Source organism: Lagenorhynchus albirostris, chromosome 2, assembly GCF_949774975.1.
Source record: "Lagenorhynchus albirostris chromosome 2, mLagAlb1.1, whole genome shotgun sequence".
NCBI lineage: Eukaryota > Metazoa > Chordata > Mammalia > Artiodactyla > Delphinidae > Lagenorhynchus > Lagenorhynchus albirostris.
The window spans coordinates 59710400-59733387 of record NC_083096.1 but is presented as its reverse complement, the minus strand read 5'-3'; the positions used below and the strand labels follow the sequence as shown (position 1 = coordinate 59733387).

The 22988-nt window shown below is 38.2% G+C and overlaps 1 protein-coding gene across 6 annotated transcripts in view; it reads right to left on the bottom strand.

The window, feature by feature from the left end:
• The window catches only part of NME7 (NME/NM23 family member 7), a 320071-nt gene that overhangs the window by 49211 nt on the left and 247872 nt on the right, over window positions 1-22988 (bottom strand). For all 6 annotated transcript variants that reach the window (XM_060133600.1, XM_060133643.1, XM_060133661.1 and 3 more), the window contains one exon: window positions 5065-5172. In XM_060133600.1, coding sequence (XP_059989583.1) covers window positions 5065-5172 — 108 coding nt within the window. The remainder of the gene's footprint in view (window positions 1-5064; window positions 5173-22988) is intronic.

The window sequence follows — 22988 nt, the reverse complement described above, 5'->3', positions numbered from 1 at the left end:
ATTATTATCTCCTAGAAGGTGAGCTCCGTAAAGCCAAGAGCTACGCATACCCTGTTTATTGCTATGTTCCCAGTGCTGTTTTTAGTTTTAAAAAAATGTAAATATCTGGATGAATGACTGATGAATCTGGATGAATGACCAATGTATCATTTTGGTGTACAGAATTCAAAATTCAAACACACTTGAATTTTCTACCATATACCTATTAGGCAACTTTGAGAATTTCAATTACAGTACATGTAAAGTGTTGAAGATAATCAGAGAAAGACAGTCCTGGGAACAGACTACAGAAGTAAAAATGAAAGGCAGAGGAATATATATATTTTTTCAATAAAGCTTTGGGAGAGATAAAGAAAGCAAGAAGAAAGTAAAACTGACCCTCAGAAGTATCATCAGTGACATGGGCGAGAGGAGGGCTAATGCTGAAGGGGATAGAGGGGAGGAAGACACAATGCGGAGTCACAACATCAAAAAGGCATCACACATTTTCATGGACAACGGAAAGCCAACAAATGACTTTGCATAAAGAGTATATGCCATACAATAAAATAAATATGTCAGTATCTTGTTTGAACTGTAGGTGCAAGCCATCTAGAAAAGTTTCTGATGAGCAAAGGAATGAATGACTCAATTGAATTAGAATCTCTACTTATTATCTTCAAAGGTGTCAGGGTCACAAAAGTCAAGGAAAATCTGAGGAACTGCTCTAGATTGTAAGAAAGTAAGGGGAAAACTAAATGCAATGCATGATTCTGACCTGAACCCTTTTGCTACTAAAGATCCATTGGTTATTGACTGGCAAAACTTGAATGGAGTTTGAAGATTCGATAGTGGTAATGTATCAACATTAATTTCCTAATTTAGATGCTTGTGATGTGGTTATGTAGGAAAATGTCCCTGTATGTTAAAAATACTAAAGTACTCAGAAAAATGGGACATTATGTTGGCAACTTAATCCCAGACATTTATTTTTAAAAAGTTTTGTATACTAAGCTTAAAATTACTTTTTTAAAAAAATTAGGATCTTTAAAGGTGGGTCTGGACATCAGTATTTTAAAAACTGTTCAGGTGATTCTAACATGCAACCAAGGCTAGAAACCACTGCTACAGAGTCTTCATTTATCAACCTTAAAGAAAAAAGGTTACATACTTTGGTACTGAGTACATGAACTACAATTTATTTAACCAAACTCTTCTGTCTTTTCCTTCAAAAATGACTTATTAAAGTTTTTATAGGCCAGGCAAGACAGAATCTCTTCCCTATGAGCACTAAGTCTCATGGGGAAATATCTACAAGCAAACAAAATGTGCTGTAATAATAATAATAATTGTTATCATTTGTTCAGCAATTACTGTGTGCTAGACACTATGCCACCTGAAAGGTCAGGCACTGTTATCATCTTCCTTTTACAGAATGAGGAATCCTAGGCACAATGAAATAAGTCACTCACCCTGGAGTACAGATCTATGTTGACTCTTGACTACACTACTGTATTAGAGGAAAGCAAAGCGCTATGAAAACACACAGATGAGCCTCCGAGGCAGACTACGGGTGTCATGGAAGCCTAATCAGAGGAAAGAACATCAGATATATCTTTAGACATGCACCCTATCTCCAATTTTAATTACCACAAGTATTTCTTAAGTGAACATCTGTGCAGAAAACTTTCCATTTAGTAGTCCTGCTTCTATTCCTACTCCTTCGGTGAGATTCTAAGAAGCAGAATTCTGGGACAACGTGTATGGAAAAACCCCATGGCTTTCAATACCTGCTGCCACATAGCTGTCACCAGCAATACGAGGGTATCTATTTTACTGTAACCTTACTAGAAGTGGGCACTGATACTTTAAAAATTCTTTTCCATTAGTGGAAAACGAGTATTTCTTTATTACAAGTTAAGCTAAACATTTTTTCCACTAATGCTTTCTCTAAAGCACAAATTTAAGATCTTCATAATTACTACCAATAGAGTCTCAGTGCATGTTACCAGCAAAATAACATCTTAGAATGTCTCATACTATACAGATGCTGTCATTTTTCCCTATAACCACAAAAGTGGCTGTGTCACAACAGCAGCATGTAATGAAATCAGATTTCAATATTCATGCTAAGATCCTTGAACTCTATAACTTTGTGAGCTCATTGAGGACAGAGGAAATATCTTGCTTGATTTTGAAATCCTATCACAATGTTAGCAAGTAAAACACACTCTATAACTGTTTGCTGTTAAGAGTAAGTAAATAAAATCATGGATGGTGACAAAATATAAATGGAAACCATACTTTCTGAGCTCTGCACATATGACACAAAAAACCTAGGTCAGTAAACATCACATGAGAAAAAGGAGAAGTAGGTTGCTCCCTTTTTTCCCTTCTTGCCATACAATTAGGGAACCCATGACACCAGTGTGCTGATGACAGTTCTTGTTTATACCTTTTGGCCTAACATCCTGGCTGATTAATTCTAGATTGGGCAATACATTTCATGGTCACTCTACATCTAAAGGATGTTCCTTTAATGAATAGTAGATCTAAGTACAAAGTGCTTCCCTGATCAGAGAGCTTGTCTTTGTCTCACTTTAAATTTCACTTTAAAAACCTATGAGCAGATAACTCTTTGGGCCTCATAGTGTTTTGTTTTAATAAAATTTTACCATTTAAAGCTAAGTGATAATCTGCAAATAGTTAATCCCTAACTAACAGAACATCACTTGATAGTATCAGCACTCTTAATTCCATTTTATTGATAAGAGAAGGGAGGCATGGAAAGTGACTTATTCCAGGGCACATCAAGTATGAATCATCAGCAAGGTGAAAGGAGGCTGTTGGAGCTCTAACTTCCATTTTTGATTAATTCTCTGAACCACACAGGCATTAATTTGCAATTAAATCTCCTGTGTAGTTCGGTTAGAAAGATTTTAATCATTTAGAAAATGGCTCTGTAAACTGCAGGCAGTAATATCTATTTCAAATTGTATGAGCAAAATCACAAGCATACCTTCAGTAACATTTTTTAATGGGCATAAAATTCACGGTTAATAATTTTTCAATTTCCCTGAACAACAGTCTGAATTCAAGCCTCACCTATAGGTCCTAAGTTACCAGAAGGTAAAGGGAATATTTATAAAATAAGTTAAAGTATAAAGTAAATATTTAATCCTTTGTGTAATAAAAATAAAATTTGTTACAGTTTTATGTTTCAGAAGTATGCATGTCTACATTTCATACTACGGTGCAGTTTGGATAAGATTTTAGCAGATTAACATCTTGGATTATGACAGAAAATCTTAATGGAGGTAGCAAAGTCACTCTTTATAGCAACTAAAACAAAAACTCATAGAAATAAATTTAATAGGCTATATGTCTAAGACCCATATAAAAAAAGAGGCATAAAAGAAGAGGCATACCACATACACAGCTGGAGAACTATTATTATAGTTATGTCACACCCACAAACATACTGTAATGTCAGTCAAGGTTCCATTGGCATCTTGTGGGGGTGGGTTAAAGCAGGGGTCCCCAACCCCTGGCCCACGGACCGGTACCTGTCCGAGGCCTGTTAGGAACCGGGCCGCACAGCAGGAGGTGAGCAGCGGTCAAGCCTGCAAAGCTTCATCTGCCACTCCCCATCACTACTCATCACTACTCATAGCTCGCATTACCGCCTGAACCATCGCCCCCCCATCACTTGGCCTACAGCCTGAATCATCCTCCCCCTCCCCCCACAGTCCACTGGAAAATTGTCTTCCACTAAACTGGTCCCTGGTGCCAAAAAGGCTGGGGACCGCTACGTTAAAGAACTTGGTAAACTCATGTAAAGTTCATTTGGAGGAATAAATTTAAGAGAATAACCAAGAAAACTTTTTAAAAGTATAAAGTGCAATAATAAAAACAGTATTTTGCTGGCACAGACCAATAGAATAAAACTGAAAGCTCGAAACAGGCACAGGTGTATATAAGTATTCAATAAATGAGAAATAACAATGAAAGAATAAAAGGATTTAATAAGCAATGTTGTGACAGCTGACTAGACCCACACCTCACACCATTCAGCAAATTAATTCCAGGCTTTCCAGGCTAGTTGAATGTTTCAGTGCAAGATAATGAAACAAAATATTGGGAAAGGCTTTAAAGATACACACACACAAAAAAAACGACTGATAGATTTGATATAAAACATATTACTCACTAAAATAAATATGTATTAAGGATATCAACCATTTTTCTGTCATTCATGCTTTAATCACTTAAATTTATCAGTTGTCTTTTAATTTCATTTAGCTCCTCCTGACACAAAACTATAAGAAGTTAAACTATAAGAAGTTAAAAATACCAATCTTTTCTTTAAGGCCTCCTTCCCTTGGCTGTGAAGTGACTTTCTTAATCCCAAACCACACCAATTTTTCACTTATATCTTCTTATACTTCTTTTCATTGTTTCTAATGTTATGTTAATTACACAGACAAGAAATCAAAATATGGCCTCGTCCTTTATTAACTGTTTGATTTGAGGATGTTACGTAACCTCTCTGAGTCTCAATTTCATTTTTCTGATAAAACAGACATGATAATGCCAACCTATCAGAGTTGCTGTGGAGATTAAAAACATAATTTATACAAAGCATTTATCATAATTATTATAGAACCTGGTATATAAAAAGTCAAAACAGTCTTTGTTTTTCTAAGTTAAAATGGTAGCTATTACTTTTAATGCTATCACATTGCACAATTTCATTGATAAATCATGACTAGAAACCTAAGGTAATAGTGTTTTTACCTGATTTCTAAATAAATTTCACATTATTTAATCAATGCTATAGCTTTTTACTTTTTAAGTTTTTAAACCATACTATATGCCAACCAGAAAAATACCTTAGTTCTTTGAAGACTACCCCATTACTACAGCATCCTACAATTTGGTCTTTTAAAGTTGCAGTCTGAAGTTATCCGATGGCCAAAGAACATTGTAATCCAAGAGTATTAAAAGGTTCCTTACACACTAGACCTGCTGAGATTATTTATGAGTTTGAAATATAAATAGGATGCTTACCCTTCTTCATCTTACCTCTAATAGGCCATCCTCTGGTAGATCAGTGCAGTGGACAGCATTCTGGATCTTAGTTTTACCAAAGATTGCTCGGAGGGTTCCAGGGCGTAAATGCCGGGCAATTTCCTATTAAATAAATACACATTCACATATAGATTAAAGTCAGCCATGTAGTGTCAATTTAAAAAAAAAACACCAGCTGTACGAAATACGTTCATTAATTATTCATTACATGTACATGTATACATTGTTGGTAATGATTTTTCCTGGAAACAGGATGAATGCATGAAAACTGAGCAATGAAAATTCTCAGTTCCCTCATAAAGCTTTTTCTCTGCCCCAATGTAAAGTCCACTGTAATCTATGTCGAGGGCAATAATAATTATATCTCTTTTTATCAACAGATTATGGGAATCACATAAATATGAACCCAGCTCATTATTGTGAAAGACTTGTATTTTATAAAGACAATAGAGATCCTAACAATTTAATTTAAAATGAACTAGTTTGATGGCACTGATTGCAAAAGACTTTTTAAAATGTTACAGTTGTATCAGTTTAGTGCTATCTTACATTTAAGGGAAAAAAATGGTTACAAATAACTCATAAAATTTTGGGTAGAAGAAACAAGAGGTTAAAAAAAATTGAAGATGTGGGCTTCCCTGGTGGCACAGTGGTTGAGAGTCCGCCTGGCGATGCAGGGGACACGGGTTCGTGCCCCAGTCCGGGAAGATCCCACATGCCGCGGAGCGGCTGGGCCCGTGAGCCATGGCCGCTGAGCCTGGGCGTCCGGAGCCTGTGCTCCGCAACGGGAGAGGCCACAACAGTGAGAGGCCCGATACCGCAAAAAAAAAAAAAAAAAAAAAAAAAAAAAAAAATGAAGATGTGGGCTTCCCTGGTGGCGCAGTGGTTGAGAGTCCGCCTGCCGATGCAAGGGACACGGGTTCGTGCCCCAGTCCGGGAAGATCCCACATGCCGCGGAGCGGCTGGGCCCGTGAGCCATGGCCGCTGAGCCTGTGCGTCCGGAGCCTGTGCTCCGCAACGTGAGAAGCCACAACAGTGAGAGGCCCGCGTACAGAAAAAAAAAAAAAAAAATTGAAGATGTGGGAGTATCAATGACCTACTTAATAGTCTGTTTTTCTAAGTTAAAAATTTTCTAAAATCCTATTTTGATTTTGAAATATACATACAAAAAAGGCATTTACTACACATATTTAAAAATAATAATGAAACAAATACCTGTGTGCCCACTATTAAGCTGAATTAAAATAATATTACAATAACTTTCAAGGTCCCGGTGTGCTCCATCTTCATTCCATCCCATCCCTATCTCCACCCAGAGGTTACCATTAATATCAATTTTACTTAAATATTCCCTTGTTTTACTTAGTTTTCAAGGCAGTTTTTCATATTTGTCCATGTAAATATGTGTAACTGTAATTCATTTGTTTTTATTACCATATATATTCCAATGTATGATAGAGCATACTTTATCCATTTTCCTGATGATTGACATTCAATTAATTTCTTCTCTCTCTCTCCCCACCTCTCTGTCCTCCCACCTCTCTCCTCCACACGCTCACGCTCACACTCACACACACGATCACAAACAATTCTGCTACAAGCATTCTTGTACATGGTGCACATATGCAAGAGTTTTTCTGTAATCTTGGGGGAACATACATATTCAGTTTTGCTAAGTACTGTCAGACTATTTTCATAAATGGCTGTAACAATTTGCCCTCAACCATCAATGCACAAGAATTCCCACTGTCCATACCAAAGCCAGCATTTGATAGTGGCTGACTTTTTACTTTTGCCATTAGGCAAGCGTGAGATGGTATCTCATTGTGTTAGTACGAATTTCCTTGATAACTAAAGAAATTGAGTGTCTTTTCATATATATCCTTTTCTGTAAAATGCCTATTCTTGACTTTTTTCCATTTTTCTATTGGGTTATTCTTTTTCCTTTTGTTATTCTTAATACCTTCTGAATTCTAATTTTTTGTCAGTTATATATGATGCAAATATCTTTTCCCAATATGTAGCTTGTCTTTGAGTTTTCTTTATGTTTTCTGATGACCAGAAATACTAAAATTTAATGAAATTAAATTTATCAATTTACGATTTGTGCTTTTTGTTTCTTAAGGAATTATTCCCTACTCCAAGTGCATAATGATACTCATCTCTATTGTCTTCTAAAATCTTCAAAGTTTTGCCTTCCACATTAAGTTCTTGATCCATCTAGAACTGACTTTGGCTATCATGTGAGGAAGATGTCCATTTTCATTTTTCCCATATGGCTATTTAATTGCCCTAGCACCATTTTTTGAGTTATTTCTCTCTTTCCCCCGCAATCTCCAATGAGATTGCTAGCTCTGTTATATGAAAGGTTTCCCTGGATGTATGGGTCTGTTTCTTGCTTTACTATTTGATTCCATTGGACTTTTTGTCTATTTTTACATCTATGCTGTCTTAATTATTATAACTTTATAATAAGTCTTCACCTGGTAACGCAAGTCCCCCAGATTTTGGTTTTGAATGCATTAAGTTTGGGTTCCACTAGACATCCAAGTGAAGGTGTCAAATACATGATTGGCTGAGTCTAGAGTTCAGAGGAGTGTTCCACACTGCAAATAACAATTTGGGGGTCAATAGCATATATATGGTATGTAAAGTTACAGGTTGGATGAGATCATGAAGGCAGTGAGTATGAACAAAGGAGAGGAAGCACAGGGACACCATGTCATTAAAAAGTCAAGGAGATGAGGAGAGATGAACAAAGAAGACTGAGAAGGAACGGCCAGCTTGGTAAGAAGAAATGCAGCAGCATCCTTTCCTAGAAGACAGTGAAGAAAAATGTCAAGGATAGAGAGTTATCAACAGTGTCAAATGTTAAGTCATATAGGGTTAGGACTTCCCTGGTGGCACAGTGGTTAGGAATCTGCCTTCCAATGCAGGGGACACAGGTTCAATCCCTGGTACGGGAAGATCCCTCATACCACAGAGCACCTAAGCCCGTGTGCTACAACTACTGAGCCTGTACTCTAGAGCCTGTGAACCACAACTACTGAGCCTGTGTGCCTAGAGCCCGTGCTCCACAACAAGAGAAGCCACAGCAATGAGAAGCCCACACACCTCAACGAAGAAGAACAGCCCCCACTCGCCGCAACTAGAGAAAGCCTGCATGCAGCAAGGCCCAATGTAGCCAAAAAGAAAATAAATTAAAAAAAAAAAAAGCCACAGAGTTAAAGACGGAGAACTGGCCACTAGACCACGTGGAGTCACTGATATCCTTGACGAGAGCAGTTTCTGAGGAGTGGAGAAAAGCTAAAGACTTATTATTGTGGTTTCAAGAGAGAATGAGAGAGGAAGAACGGGCCCAAGTGAATACAGGCAACTAGTTGAGGAATTTTACTGCAAAGGGGTGGAGAAAAATGGAGCAGTAACTGGAGAGGGAAGCAGAATCAAGAGAGGGTTTTTCATGAAATGTTGGAGAGGGTGTGGAGAAAGGGAACCCTCCTGCACTGTTGGTGGGAATGTAAATTGATATGGCCACTATGGAGACCAGTATGGAAGTTCCTTAAAAAACTAAAAATAGAACTACCATATGATCCAGGAATTCCACTACCGGGCATATACCCTGAGAAAACCATAATTCAAAAAGAGTCACGTACCACAATGTTCACTGCAGCTCTATTTACAATAGCCAGGACATGGAAGCAACCTAAGTGTCCATTGACAGATGAATGGATAAAGAAGATGTGGCACATATATACAATGGAGTATTACTCACCCATAAAAAGAAATGAAACTGAGTTATCTGTAGTGAGGTGGATGGACCTAGAGTCTGTCATACAGAGTGAAGTAAGTCAGAAAGAGAAAAACAAATACCGTATGCTAATGCACATATATGGAATATAAAAAAATGGTACTGGGCTTCCCTGGTGGCGCAGTGGTTGAGAGTCCGCCTGGAGATGCAGGGGACACGGGTTCATGCCCCGGTCCGGGAAGATCCCACATGCCGCGGAGCGGCTGGGCCCGTGAACCATGGCCACTGAGCCTGCGCGTCCGGAGCCTGTGCTCCGCAACGGGAGAGGCCACAACAGTGAGAGGCCCGCGTACCGCAAAAAAAAAAAAAAAAAAAAAAAAAAAAAAGGTACTGATGAACCTAGTGGCAGGGCAGGAAGAAAGACGCAGATGTAGAGCGTGGACTTGAGGACACAGGGGAGGACAGGGAAGCTGGGACAAAGTGAGACAGTAGCATGGACATATATACACTACCAAATGTAAAACAGATAGCTAGTGGGAAGCAGCTGTATAGCACAGGGAGATCAGCTCGGTGCTTTGTGACCGCCTGGAGGGGTGGGATAGGGAGGGTGGGAGGGAGGCTCAAGAGGGAGGAGATATGGGGACATATGTATACATATAGCTGATTCACTTTGTTGTACAACAGAAACTAACAACATTGTAAAGCAATTATATTCCAATAAAGATATTTTAAAAAAAGAGAGGGTTTTCTTTTTTTGAGGGGGAGGGGATGCTGTTTTAAAGTGGGAGAAATAATAATACCTTTCCAGGCTGATAGGAATCACCCAACAAAGGGAAAAACTGACGAAACAGAAAGGAGAAGAGAGAATTGCCGGAGTGATGGAAGCAAGTGACAAAGTAGAGGAGTCGGCCTTATATCTAAGAGTGTGGAACATTCACCCTGAGCATCAAGACAGTACATGGGCCCGGTTATAGCTATGTGGGTTTACACAGTGGCTGGAACTTATGGAAGTTCTTTCTCCATTTTTCGTTTTTATTGAGATGTGACTTACATACGATAGCATGCATAGGTTTTAACTGCACTGCCCCATGAATTTAGTCAAATGTATATACTCAGCAACCACCAACTTCAACAAGATATAGAACATCTCTAAAGTTCCCTCTAGACTTTATGTTTTTGACTCATTCTATTTTCCAGTGAAAAAGTCAGCAAGATTGTCACCAGCTGAGAGGAAGGATGGGGAAGAGGTTTTGGGGATGTGAGGACAGAAAAGGAGGTACAAGACATTTTAAGAGAGGAGAAGAGTGAATGGACTAGACAAATGAATGTGACTGCTCGGCAGCACTGAGGGCCCTCTTGAGGTTAATGATCGTGAAGGTAAAGGGAGATCGTTCAGGACGCCTGAGTGTTCTCCAGTCATGGGTGCAGGCAAAGGTTAGGTAGAAGGCTGAATTTAATGAGGGTTGGGGTTCTTTTTTTCTTTTTTTTTTTTTTGCGGTACTCGGGCCTCTCACTGCTGTGGCCTCTCCTGTTGCGGAGCACAGGCTCCGGACGCGCAGGCTCAGCGGCCATGGCTCACGGGCCCAGCCCGCTCCACGGCATGTGGGATCTTCCCGGACCGGGGCACGAACCCGTGTCCCCTGCATCGGCAGGCGGACTCTCAACCACTGCGCCACCAGGGAAGCCCTGAGGGTTGGGGTTTTACCAAGAGAAAACAACAAAGTAAGAGAGGGGTAAGGGGGCTGAAACTGTATGTAAGGAAACAATGATAATGATAGACAAAAGAAATTTTAATTGAGGATGAAAGTAAGTGAGGCCCTGGGGGGTGGAGGGGGGGTTAGAGACAATGAAAAGGTAGGTCAATGGATTAGAGCTCCTAGTGGGATGGGATGATTATGGAAATCGGTGTGTTATAAGAAGTGAGCTGGAAAGTCAAGAGATAGGATACCTGAAATTGGAATTACTGGAGGTGCACAGAGAGGGGGTTATAGATATTTATAATGACCAGTTTTAAGATATAACCATGGCTGAGGTCAGGTGGAGGGCAAGAAGGTTACAAGAAAGGAGGACAACAGATGGAAAGGTAACGTATGGAATGGATTACCCGTATGAATATGGAAATCACCAAAAATTATGACAGGTGTAGCGTATGCTGCAAGGATGCTGAGCAGCATTCACACCCGTGATTCTGTCACTTAAGCAATTTTAAAGACATGGGTTTATTTATTAAGTCTTACTTCCAAGGTTTCTATCAAATGTCAGTTATAAGTGTATCAAGTTTAAGAAAAACATTTTGATAAACTAAGAAATAAGGATGACCTTATATTTTATTTCATATTCATTACTTTCATTCTGTTCTCCATAATTTTCCTGGGAATGAAGTACCCAATATTAAACACCTACTCTACTTACGTGGTGGTAAGCTGCCATTCTGTGAAAAAAGATGTACTTTGTAAAATTATGAAAGGTGAATGAAAGGTGAGTACTTATTTTCCTTTCCTTATTGTTTCAGATTAGGGGGAAAACTTTAAAGTGACTCACTTTGATTAAACTGCTTCATAAGAACTTATTCTCTACCCACTTTTATTTGGAAATCACCATGTTCATTAAAATATTTTCTTGTAGGTGTCTGCTACACGCACAGCACTTGAACTCAAAAGATGTTCATGTGTGTGTGTGTAGGCGGTGGGTGGGTGTTGTACTGTGGTCAGAGAAGGCAGTCTCTTTGTTCTTCTTTTGAAGGAATTTGTTGAGATTTTCTTTGCATCCTAATACATAGTCAGTTATAGTGAATGTCTCATGGGTAGTGGAAAAGAATATTGTCACAGGTTGCATTTCTCCGGGAAACCAACTCTGAGGTGGAGATTTGCATGCAGGAAGTTCGTTGGGGAGTGGCTTCAGGGAAGTTTATTGTGGGGAAGTGAGGAAAACAGGATTAGGCAGAGAGAGAAGTTGAAGTTCAATGCAGTTACAACAGTTGCCCCAGATTATCCTACAAGAAGCTCTGGAGCTTCAGACTTGTCCTCAGTTGAAGCAAAGGGGTCAGACCTTTATCTCTCTAAACTGACAAGTCACTGGACATATGCCATTCCGGGGAAGGGGGCATGTCCTTGGGCAGATGACTTTCTTTGGCAGAGAGAAATGTCTGGAGAGGGACTTATTGTATTACAGTCAGCAGCCAACACTTCCAGAGCTGGGAAATGGGCATTGCAGTCGTGAAGGGCAGAGGGGAATCTGAGTGGCCCTCCACAGCATCTACTAATTACATACATACAAACATACACACACAGACATGCACACATGCACATGCATATGTGATACATTCAGTATATATAGCATATATGACAAATACGGCATTGCAGACTATTGCAATCTGATTACCATTCTTTTTAGGTAACTAATTTTTTCTGCAAGGTTTTGTATTATCTCTCTATCTAGGCATTGGTCATTTACTGGTCATTCCTCTCTGTACTCAACAGTCCAATCCTATTTGAAGATACACATCTTCAGTCTGTTATTTCTTTTATTGTTTTCTCTCCTCCATTTTATTTCTTCTTTCCTTTCGCTGTTTCTATGTAATAGATATTGAAACTTCTGGTTCTATATTCCCTCTCTCTTTTCTTTTATACTTTCCATCTAATTGTCTTTTTGTGTTATATTCTGGGAGAATTCCTCCATTTGATCTGTCACCTCACTAATTTGTTTTTAAACTTTTGTTTTTAATTTGTTTTTAGGTCCACTGCACAATTCTACTCATTTACTGAATATTTTTAATATTTCAAATATTATATTTTAAGTTTTCATATCTATAATTATTTTTATGGATCCAGTATTCTCTTTCTGGGGCTACTGACTGTATTATTTTAAAGACTTTTGTTAGCTCTATTAACTTGCTTTCCTTAGGTACTGATTCCCTTTGTTGTGTTTGGTGTCTTCTTTATGGTATGGGTTACCTTCAAATGGTTGGTAATTCCTGGCTCTTTATCTTTGTTTGGAATTTTCTGTTTACCTGTCATAGAGGTCAGGGACATACTGACAGGCAGGGTATGCTGGTTGTTTTTCTTAAGGAAGTGGGGCGTCCCATTTTTTCCTGGGTGTCACTAGCTACCTACCCACCACATTGCCTCCAGCTAAAGCCCCACATTCGCGGCCTTGGGCTGTAGTTAACAGCATCAGCTGTCCTCTACTCAGCATAAGCAAGCAAAGGGGAAAGGGCTGATTTATTCTGCTGCTCTTTATGCAGTCTCCTCACTCATCACCCTGCTGACGGCTCCAGGTCCCTCCTTAGCATTGCATCCACTGTGGCTGATGTGCAGCCAGACCCCCTGCCCCTTCTGAGCAATCCTCTCCTGCATGCTTTAGAATATGCTTCTCTTTAACAGTCCAATCCTACCTGCTTTTTGCCTTTCAAAGTTAATGGTCTGCTAATGGTAGGCACTCTTTCTTGTTTTCCAGAGTGGCTGGAGATTTACTCTTTAAAATAAAACAAGATAAAATAAAATATATCTCCCACAATTTCTAAGGATTGGAAAGGCAGGGAATGATGGGCACACATGGTTATCTGCCACACTGATGAAAACTCATCTTTACTGACATTTCCATTTCCCCAAACTCAGTAAGTTACCTTCAATTCATATTAGCTGCTATCATTTTGTGTCTAAAAATTGAATTCCTTCCAGAGTAATCCTTCATTTCCCACTGCTCCTATAGGAATTTATGCTCCTATTGTAACCCCTGACTTGCAATTCATATAGTTTTTCTGTGTGCCTATTTCAGTAAGTTTCCATTAGACTCTCAACCCTTTAACACAATATAAAAATTCCTTAATATTCTATGCCTTACTATGAGCAAACAATAAATGTTTGCTAAATATTTTTTGACTGACATAAAATGGCAAACTTCTATTTAAGGAGCCAGGATGGAGCAGAATGAAGAATAAGGGCTGTGAAGGAAGGCAATGTGGATTTGAATTTGGCCTCTGTCACTTACTAGTTGTGTGGTCATGCCACGTTGCTTAACCTTTCTGCCTGTTGTAAGGTTTTCATTTGCAAAACAGGGATAAAAATAGGACTTAGCTAGACTTAACTATGATGCTTTTGTGAGAATTATAGTAAGTAAAAGTATTTAGAGCAGTGTCTGTCATATGGTAAACAATCAATAGATAATGGCTATGAGTTATATTAATGTAGCCTTAGAATTAAAAGGAAACTAAGATGAGAGTTCTTAAAGAGATAAAGAACGGTATATTTTGATATAGTCAAAGATGATCCAACCAAATAGTCATGTATCTTTTAATAAATATACAACATTTTTCAAGAATATTAATGATAGTTTTAGAATAAAGGTAAAAGTTTAAATAATCAAGTAATAAGACATTTAGATTTGATAATACTAATCTATAAACAAACCTCAGAAAATATGAAGTAGTTTTACATGTATAATGTATTTTGTTTAGGTAAATGATAATGATAAAGAATAGAACAACAAGTATCTTCTTACATCTGTTGTTAAAATTTAGGCTTTCATTTTGGATCATCTTCTTTAAAAAGGTAATACATTTATTTTGGTTTTGACAATTGTAAAATATCAAATATGTCTATATAAGTAAAAAATACTGAACTGTTTAAAGCCTAGAAAAATCCTCCATGGATCATCTCCCCCCTTCCTTTCCTGGCAGATTTTCCCTAATTATTCCCAATAGGTCCATGCTGCTCTGGCTCCTTGCATTGTACGGTGAAAGTCATCCTACTATGCACAGTCCCACTCCCATAATGAAGCAGAGAGGAGTACTGGGTAAATAAAAGCGACAAAAGTACCAAAAATGCAATTTAAATTTAATATGATACTTTTTAAGTTACCACAATATTAATAAGTGAGGGGTTATGCTGAGAAAATAAGACTCTTTAAAGAGCAATATTTATTTGTACTTAAAAGGTCAGAAGACTTTCAAACTCTACCGAATTCCTGGCATACCCATCCCCCACTACCACCTTGCCTTCTCAGTTCCGTCAAGTCAAATGCTTGGTTATTGAACAGCTCATTTTAAGTACTAAAAATTCCGCTCGGGTAATCCTGTAGGGGGAGGAAGAAATCTGGCTTAGAGAATGACCTCTAAATCTAAGACACGGAGGAGAAAAATGCACTAAGTAGAATGGTAATTAGCAGGATACTGAAAACAAAGAAGAGAAAGTTTATATAGCTATTCTATTACCATGTGCATTATAAAGAATATTGTTGTTTACTGAATAATAGGTCTATCAGACCGATAAAATATGACTGGACAAAGAAAACAAACTGCTTCCCTGGAAAGATATTCTGTTTCAGTTCTCCATGATACAGGAGAGATATGCAAGAATGAAAATGACCTTCCATTTAAGAAATGAATTAAATTTGGAAGATTTGTAAAATTTACTGATTATGGAAATTTGAAGAAAGACAACTTTGTGATCAACCTTAGAATATATTTATATAATGAGTGACACATGGTACAGAATCACACCTGGTCATTAGCCTAATTTTGGGAAAATTCTAAGTAAAAGGAAAAAAAGTCTTGCCTAATCTATAGGATAACCATGTTAGCAGTGATATAGATAAGTGGATAAATCTTAACAGAGGAAGTAGCATGGCTCCAGTCTTAGCAATCCTAAAGGAGCTGTGAAACAAAACAAAAAATCATGTTACAATCATTGCCTTCATTTTATAGGCAACAAGGGTAACAGAATTTAATATCAAAGGCCAATGAAGCAACCACTATAATTAAAACAGTAAACATCCATGTTTCTAGCCATTACTGGTACCCCTTGGCAGACTCCTATAATATTAAAAAATACATGCTTAGTCCTCTTCTTGACTCCTCTGGTACTCCAAAAATATTTTACCAAAGCTTATCCTCCAACCATTTTTCCCAGTTACATGCAACTTTGTATTAACTAATGCAGTTACAGTTTTATATTCCTGGGAGAAGAGCAATATCAAACTAATTCACAACTAAAAGAAGATAATGAAACACTGGAAGGAATTGCAAGTAGGAAAGGAAACGAGAGAAGAGATGCAACGTCTACTTTCTGTAAGTCTAAGGATCCTTCTAGAACCTACGCATAGGATTCAGAAAGAGGAACTACAAAATTGAACTCAACTACTTCTGTGTTAGTCTCATTGAAAGAGCTACTGAAGAATTCACAGTAAATACTCTTATCTTGTTAGCTCTGGAGACCACATGAATTATTTATATGAGGAATCATTAAAACCTGGCTTGTGAACTCTGACAAGCTTCACATCTCACCTTTAATTAAGTAGGAATTAGCTGTAATGTAAATGTATAGAACCTGAAGAGGGTCATAATCAAATGTAATTTCAGGTGAAACATTTAGACAATTCAATCCTATCTTTTCCACTAGGTTTCAGCAGACCGCATGCCATAGTAATCACTGCCTCTTAACGAGCTGTTTGCTCCTGCAGTCAATAATAGGCTCTGGCTGAAATAAACTCTCATTTGACAGAGGTATTATTTTTAAATGTAAAATGATGATCCCCTGGTTCTACTCTTTTCAAATTGTTGGGCAAATCTTTTTGCTTGCTCTTCATGTGAATTACTTCGTATTTTTGCAAAAACCACAAGGACTTGCTTATGTAAGTAAAGTCTGAGAACATAAACATTTGTAAAGAGGAAAATGAAATTCCTTTTTGGTAAACATTTTCCTAGTGCTTTTCTGTTTTTCCCAAACACTGCATCATAGGCGATTTAACCTTTGAAGTACAGGCATTACCGGGAGATATTGTGGGTTTGATTCCAGACCACCACAATAGAATGTGTATCACAATAAAGCGAGTCACATGAATTTTTTGATTTCCCAGTGGATATAAAAGTTATGTTTGCAATATACTGTAGTCTATTAAGTGTGCAATAGCATTATGTCTAAAAAAATGAACATACCTTAATTAAAAAATAATCTATTGCCAAAAATGCTAGCCACCATCTGAGCCTTCAGCAAGCTGTAATAGTAACATCAAAGATCACTGGTTACAGATCACTGTAACAAATGTAACAGTAATGAAACGTATGAAATATTGAGAGAATTGCCAAAATGTAACAGAGAGACAAGAAGTGAGCAAATGCTATTGGAAAAATGGTGCTGTTAGACTTGCCTGTGGCAGAGTTGCCACAAACCTTCCGTTTGTTAAAACAAACAAACCCCCCACACACAATGTTAGTGAAGCGCAATAAAGTGAAGCACGATAAAACAAGGTATGCCTGTATAGACACATAACTACTGAGAAACTTGAGAGGCGTTCTCAGTCTCCCCCCTACAAAAACAGTGTCCTGCACAGTCTACCACACGCTGATAAAATAACTGCCGCTCAATCTTTCTCTACTCTCCTAAAGAAATGTATAGCTCAATACTCAGAAACCCCTCTAAAGGAATAAAATAATGAAATAGCTGGGACCCATTCCTGGCATCTCTAACACCCAATTCCTTGCCATATCCTGTCATTACAAATGCTGACATATGGCCCATATCAGTCTACTTTACTTTTTTTTATTATTATTTTATTTTATTTTTGCAGTACGCAGGCCTCTCACTATTGTGGCCTCTCCAATTGTGGAGCACAGGCCCTGGATGCGCAGGCTCAGCGGCCATGGCTCACGGGCCTAGCCACTCCACGGCATGTGGGATCTTCCCAGACAGGGGCACAAACCCATGTTCCCTGCATCGGCAGGCGGACTCTCAACCACTGCGCCACCAGGGAAGCCCTATCAGTCTACTTTCTATCTTCACTCTGCCACCATATTCTCGTACATAGACTATTGGTTCCTTCCTGGTTTATCTAGTCTCCTAGATTCCACTGCTTTTGATAAATACATTCTCCACAAAATAGTCAGGGTAGCCTTTATAAAACATAAGTTGAGTTATACCATTTTCCTACCTTACACCCTCTGATGCTTTCCTTCTTAAGAGAAAATCCAAAAATTTTAACCTAAGCTATACAATCTTGCATGATCTCATCTCTGCTTACCTCTCCACCCTCACCTGAAATGGTCTAGTCACAACAACCTCTGCCAATTTTTCAAAGCCACCAAGCTCTTCCCTACTTCAAGCATGAAAACACATATTATTCCCTTTCAATATTCTGGCTCAGAAATTCTTCTCCCTCTTCTCAAGAAGTTTATGTTCTTTACAAATGGTTCAGAATAAGCAACGTAAATCAGCTGTGGTAGATTCTGCAGAGTGGCTCTCTCAACCCTTCATTCTGCCTGCCTTCTAGTTGGAAAAACTACATTCTCCAGACACCCTTTTGCCTAGCGTTCTTGATGCAAATTATGTTCCACCAGTGAGGTCTGGAAGGCAGAACTGAGCAGAGGCCATCTTTCTGCTGATGGTGCCACAGTCAGACAAGGTAGGAGACGAGTGTTTGGAGGCAGCTGTGGTAGCCAAACTCAGTGCCTGAGTCACCAGATTCTTGGGAATGAGAGTCAGTGATGGTGGCAGCAGTGGAGGCGGTAGCAGCAGCAACTTCTGGCTTCTAGAGGCAGAAATGCCCTTAAAATCAATAACTCCAACAGCAGCTCCTGACTCAGGCCTTGCAGCCCTCCTAATGAGTTTGTAAACTTCTTCCCTTTATTAAATCCCTTTTTAAAAAATCCCTAGGCTGGTTTGTTTCCTGCTCTGAACTTTCAGTGATACTTTGAGGTTCCATCTCTCTTCCTCATCTCTACACAAAAGGACAATCCCTGCTGCTACTTAGTAAGTACCTTCTTGCCATGGCTTTCACCACCACTCTCTTGAAACTGCTCTCTCAAAAGTCACCTATAATAATCTGTCTTCTTGCTGAAATCTCTTATATAGCAGCAAAGTTATAAAAGTACCATCAGAAGTACCATCTTAGTATGGGTATACTTCAATTTATAAAATAGGACAGAGAGTTTATAAAATTTAAGATTATTGATCCCAGAAGCAACATGAATCTCAACAGTTAGTGGAAATATCTTCGTGTCTTAAAGGCTTAGGTTCAGCCTACTAGACTGAGTTAAGCGAGGTAATGCCCATAAAATGTCTAGTGCTGTCTGGCCAACTTGGAGGCACACAGCAGTAGATAAACTCATCTTCATATTGTTAAAAACTAAACTTAAAACTATAGCTAACCATGAGGCACTCACATAATCTTTTCATTTTAAAAAGCACGTAGTATTTCCTATGAATCTCACAACTCCCTATTGGGCTGACAATGCAGATGGTTTTCACCTTTTGTAGATATGGATAACTGGGTTCTATGGACAGTCTTAGATCTCCTATCCAGCACTAAAGAAAGGGTGTAGTCAAAGATCCAACCACTTTGGGCAAACTCTTTTCAAAAGGCTAATTTCCTAAACTGCCCCAGGTGTGCTATAATCCCCTTTAGAGTCGCTATGAGCAGCTAAGATTCCAGACTGAGGTTAGAAGCACTTCCGAAACCATCTAACTGCCTCCTGTAATTACCAAGAGCAGCTCAGTCCAACAGAAATATAACAGGAGCCACATTAAAAAGCAAAAACAAACAATTAATTTTAATAATATAATTTATTTAACCCTATATATCCAAAATATTATCATTCCAATGAGTAATTAATATAAAAATTATTAATGAGCTGTTTTACATTATTTCATACTACATCTTCAAAGTCCTGGGTGTATATCACCTGTAAAACACATCTCAATTTGAACCAGTCATGTTTCAAGTGCTTGAGAGCAGTAAGTGCCTAGTGGCCATCATGTTGGATAATGGAGACCTAGAGACCGGTAGTTCTCTTTTTCGACCCAGGGTAACTTCTAAGCAACATTCTACTTAAAAGCTGAGCCAAGACTGCTAATATCTATAGTATTAGCCTTTCTGACCTAAAGGAGACCTTAGTCTACACAGGACCATAACCTTTAGGGCAATCTAGCCATGCTACTCACACTGCCATCCTAGGCTATAATCTAATCTTATCTATCTATCTATCTACCTATCAATTAATCATGTCTGTTGCCCACTTTTCCTCCACAGCTAACATTACAAATGTACACCATTATCCTCAAGCCTGTATCCTTAGCTACATCTTTTCACTCAGCAGACAACTTTGTTTCCTGCTTCACAGAGAAAATTGAGATTATCAAGAATCATCTCCTTAAAATTCCTATACCCACAGTTATATATATATATATATATATATATATATATATACAAACACACACATATATATGTATACATTTTATCCTCTCCTCTCCTATTCAGTGTCAAAAGAAGAAGTATTTCTTTTCCTTTTAATAATTAACCCTCCTTGGCCACTCTTAAGTCAGGAAATTTGCTCCATTACAATTTCAACATTTCTCTTTCCAATAGCTTCTTTCCTGCCTCCTATATAAATGCTCAAGTCTCTCCCATCACACACACACACACACACAGAGCTTTAATTACTCCCCCATCTCTTCCCTTCCCTTTTTAGAAGTCTTAATAATCTCTATGCCCATTTACTCTTTAAACTTGTGCCCCACAACTCTACCTAAACTGCTTTGGCAAAGGACACCAATAATCTAATTGGTCATAGAATCTCTGCATTCGCGACTTCTCTCCAGCTTTTAGCACTGTGGACCATTCCCTTATTCCTGAATCTCTCCCTTTACTCAGCCCACATGATACCACAGCCCAGGTTCTCCTCCTGACTGTTCCTCCTCAGCCTCCTTTATTTACACATTCCTCCCGCCAAGAGTTCTCTCTTCGCTCTCTTCTTAACTTTTGGCTCTCCCTGGGCAATCTGTTCACTACTAATCATGTCTTTTCAGAGGACTCTTTAATCCCTAAGTTCAGCCCAGTCCTCTTTTCTAAATTCCAAACTGGAATATACAACTGTCTAACCAACATCACCTGGTTATCCCACAGGACTCTTATACTCAATTTGTCCAAAACTAATCTCATTATCTCCCTCCCCTCCACAAATCCTCCTCCTCCTAAATTCCTTCTCTTCATGAGTAGCACCACCACTCAATCAAGTTATCTAGGCCAAAAGTGTGGGAGTCATCCTAAGACCCCTCTCTCTCTCCCCCTTGGGCCCCATAGCCAATCCATGTCAATCACATGGATTTATTTCTTTAACAAAGCATCCTTTTCTTAACTTTCCTAGTCTACCCCAACTGCCACAGTTCACCCTCTCATCTTGTGATGAGAACACCATAGTGGTCTCCTAACAAGCCAGCTTGCCTCTACCACCAAAAATGCCACTTATTTGTTCACATATCTGTTTTACTATTGTAATCTGTAAACTCCTTAAGGACGAGGACTATGACCTTTTCATATCCAACACACAGAGAATGCTCATAAAAGAATCACTGAGTAGGGACCTCCCTGGTGGTCCAGTGGTTAAGACTCCATACTCCCAACACAGGGGGCCCGTGTTCAAGCCCTGGTCAGGGAACTAGATCCCACGTGCCGCAACTAAGACCCCACATGCCTCAACTAAAAGATCCTGCATGCCGCAACTAAGACCCAGCGCAGCCAAATAAATAAGTAGATATTAAAAAAGAGAAGAATCACTGAGTAATAGTAGTAATGATTTAGTGCAAGAGAGAATAAATGAATGAAATCACTAACTTGCCCAAATTTATACACTTCATTAACCTGGTTAATGATAGGCAGTGAAATTAGGCCTCTTGGTTACCAATAGTCCAGCTCCCTTTGGCTAAATTACACTCTTCAGAAGTGCCTATTTTAAGGAACTCTGAAGCAGATCCTTTTGAAATGCAAGTAATCACCCTTAATTTATCTATTTTGTGAACTGATAGTTTTGTATATCAGATTTTTTCCAACTAGGGCACACCCGAGAATGGAATAAAAAACCATAAGCACTGATCCCAAAGCTCTGATAGTGACTTGGTCTGTGACCTTGATTGAGGATAATATTACTATTTTATCACAGATACGAAACACCATGTGGTGAATATAAAATGAGGTGGGAGCAATCCACCAGCGTGGCATTAGATTTATAAGTGCAAGCTTATAAGTGACTTTTCCAGTGGGGATATAAAGACATGCCTAATTCCCTGAAGAACTATTGAATCTTATGGTGAATATACATAGCGTAGAAAAGACCAACTCACAGTAAACATTAGAGTTCACATTATAGTAAATGATCTTTCCTTTTATGTTTAACTTCTCCATTACTTATTTTTAAGATATGTACTCCTCCATTGCTCTATAATGCAATAACTCACATTCTTAAGTATGATCTTGAGGCAAGATCCTCATTTAAAAATGAAACAATAAACTCTGTTTACCATAGTTGCAATATCAACATTTACTTGGTTATATATTTTAAAACCACTCATTTGTGTACAGAATATACTGAATTATTCTGTTAATGAGAATATTTCAAAATCAGACTATCCCTTTATCTAGATAATTCAGATTCAAGTTGTTGCCCTCAGAAGTATCTTGTTTTCCTTCCCCAAGTCTTTATTGTACAAAGACGTTTCTTTCTCAACTTTAGTCTTTAACTATAATAGCTTTTTTAGAAAGAAAATTTTTTCTTCAGGAGTTATATTCTAAAAGATAACTTCATCCTCCCCCCAAATTCGTTTTCTCTTCCCAGGATTACTGTAAACTATCATCTTGAAATACAAAATTTACATTGTTAAAAAGAAAAAAAAATTCCTCATTCTCTTTTCTCTGCCAAAGCAATATTAAGAATGCATTATAGAAATTTTATTTTGTCTTATACTCTGGAATGAAGCAATCTTTTTTTTAAACAAATAAATTTGAACTTTAGTCTGTAGAGGTGAGTATTTTAGAAAACACCATAAAAAATAATTTCAAAACTGTCATTGGATAGTAATTGGAATAAATGCTGGTCATCTGCAACCTCGGTCTTCTGCTAGCACTCAAACCCATGTCCCAAAACAATTATCTTTCACTAATTCCCCAACCCCCATCCCAGACAACGCTAATGCCATTTCACTTCTTTCGTTCCTAGTGGCATCACTATCTTTCCAAATGTTCAGGTTAGATAATTTAGAGCTATTTCTAACAATTTCATCATTACCCACAACCAATTGGTCACTACCTAATTTGCTAATCTCATTTGTTAATCTGCCCCTCCATTTATTCAACGATTATTTATTTATACCTATAATATGTGAAGTACTGGTGCTAAAGTAAGGAA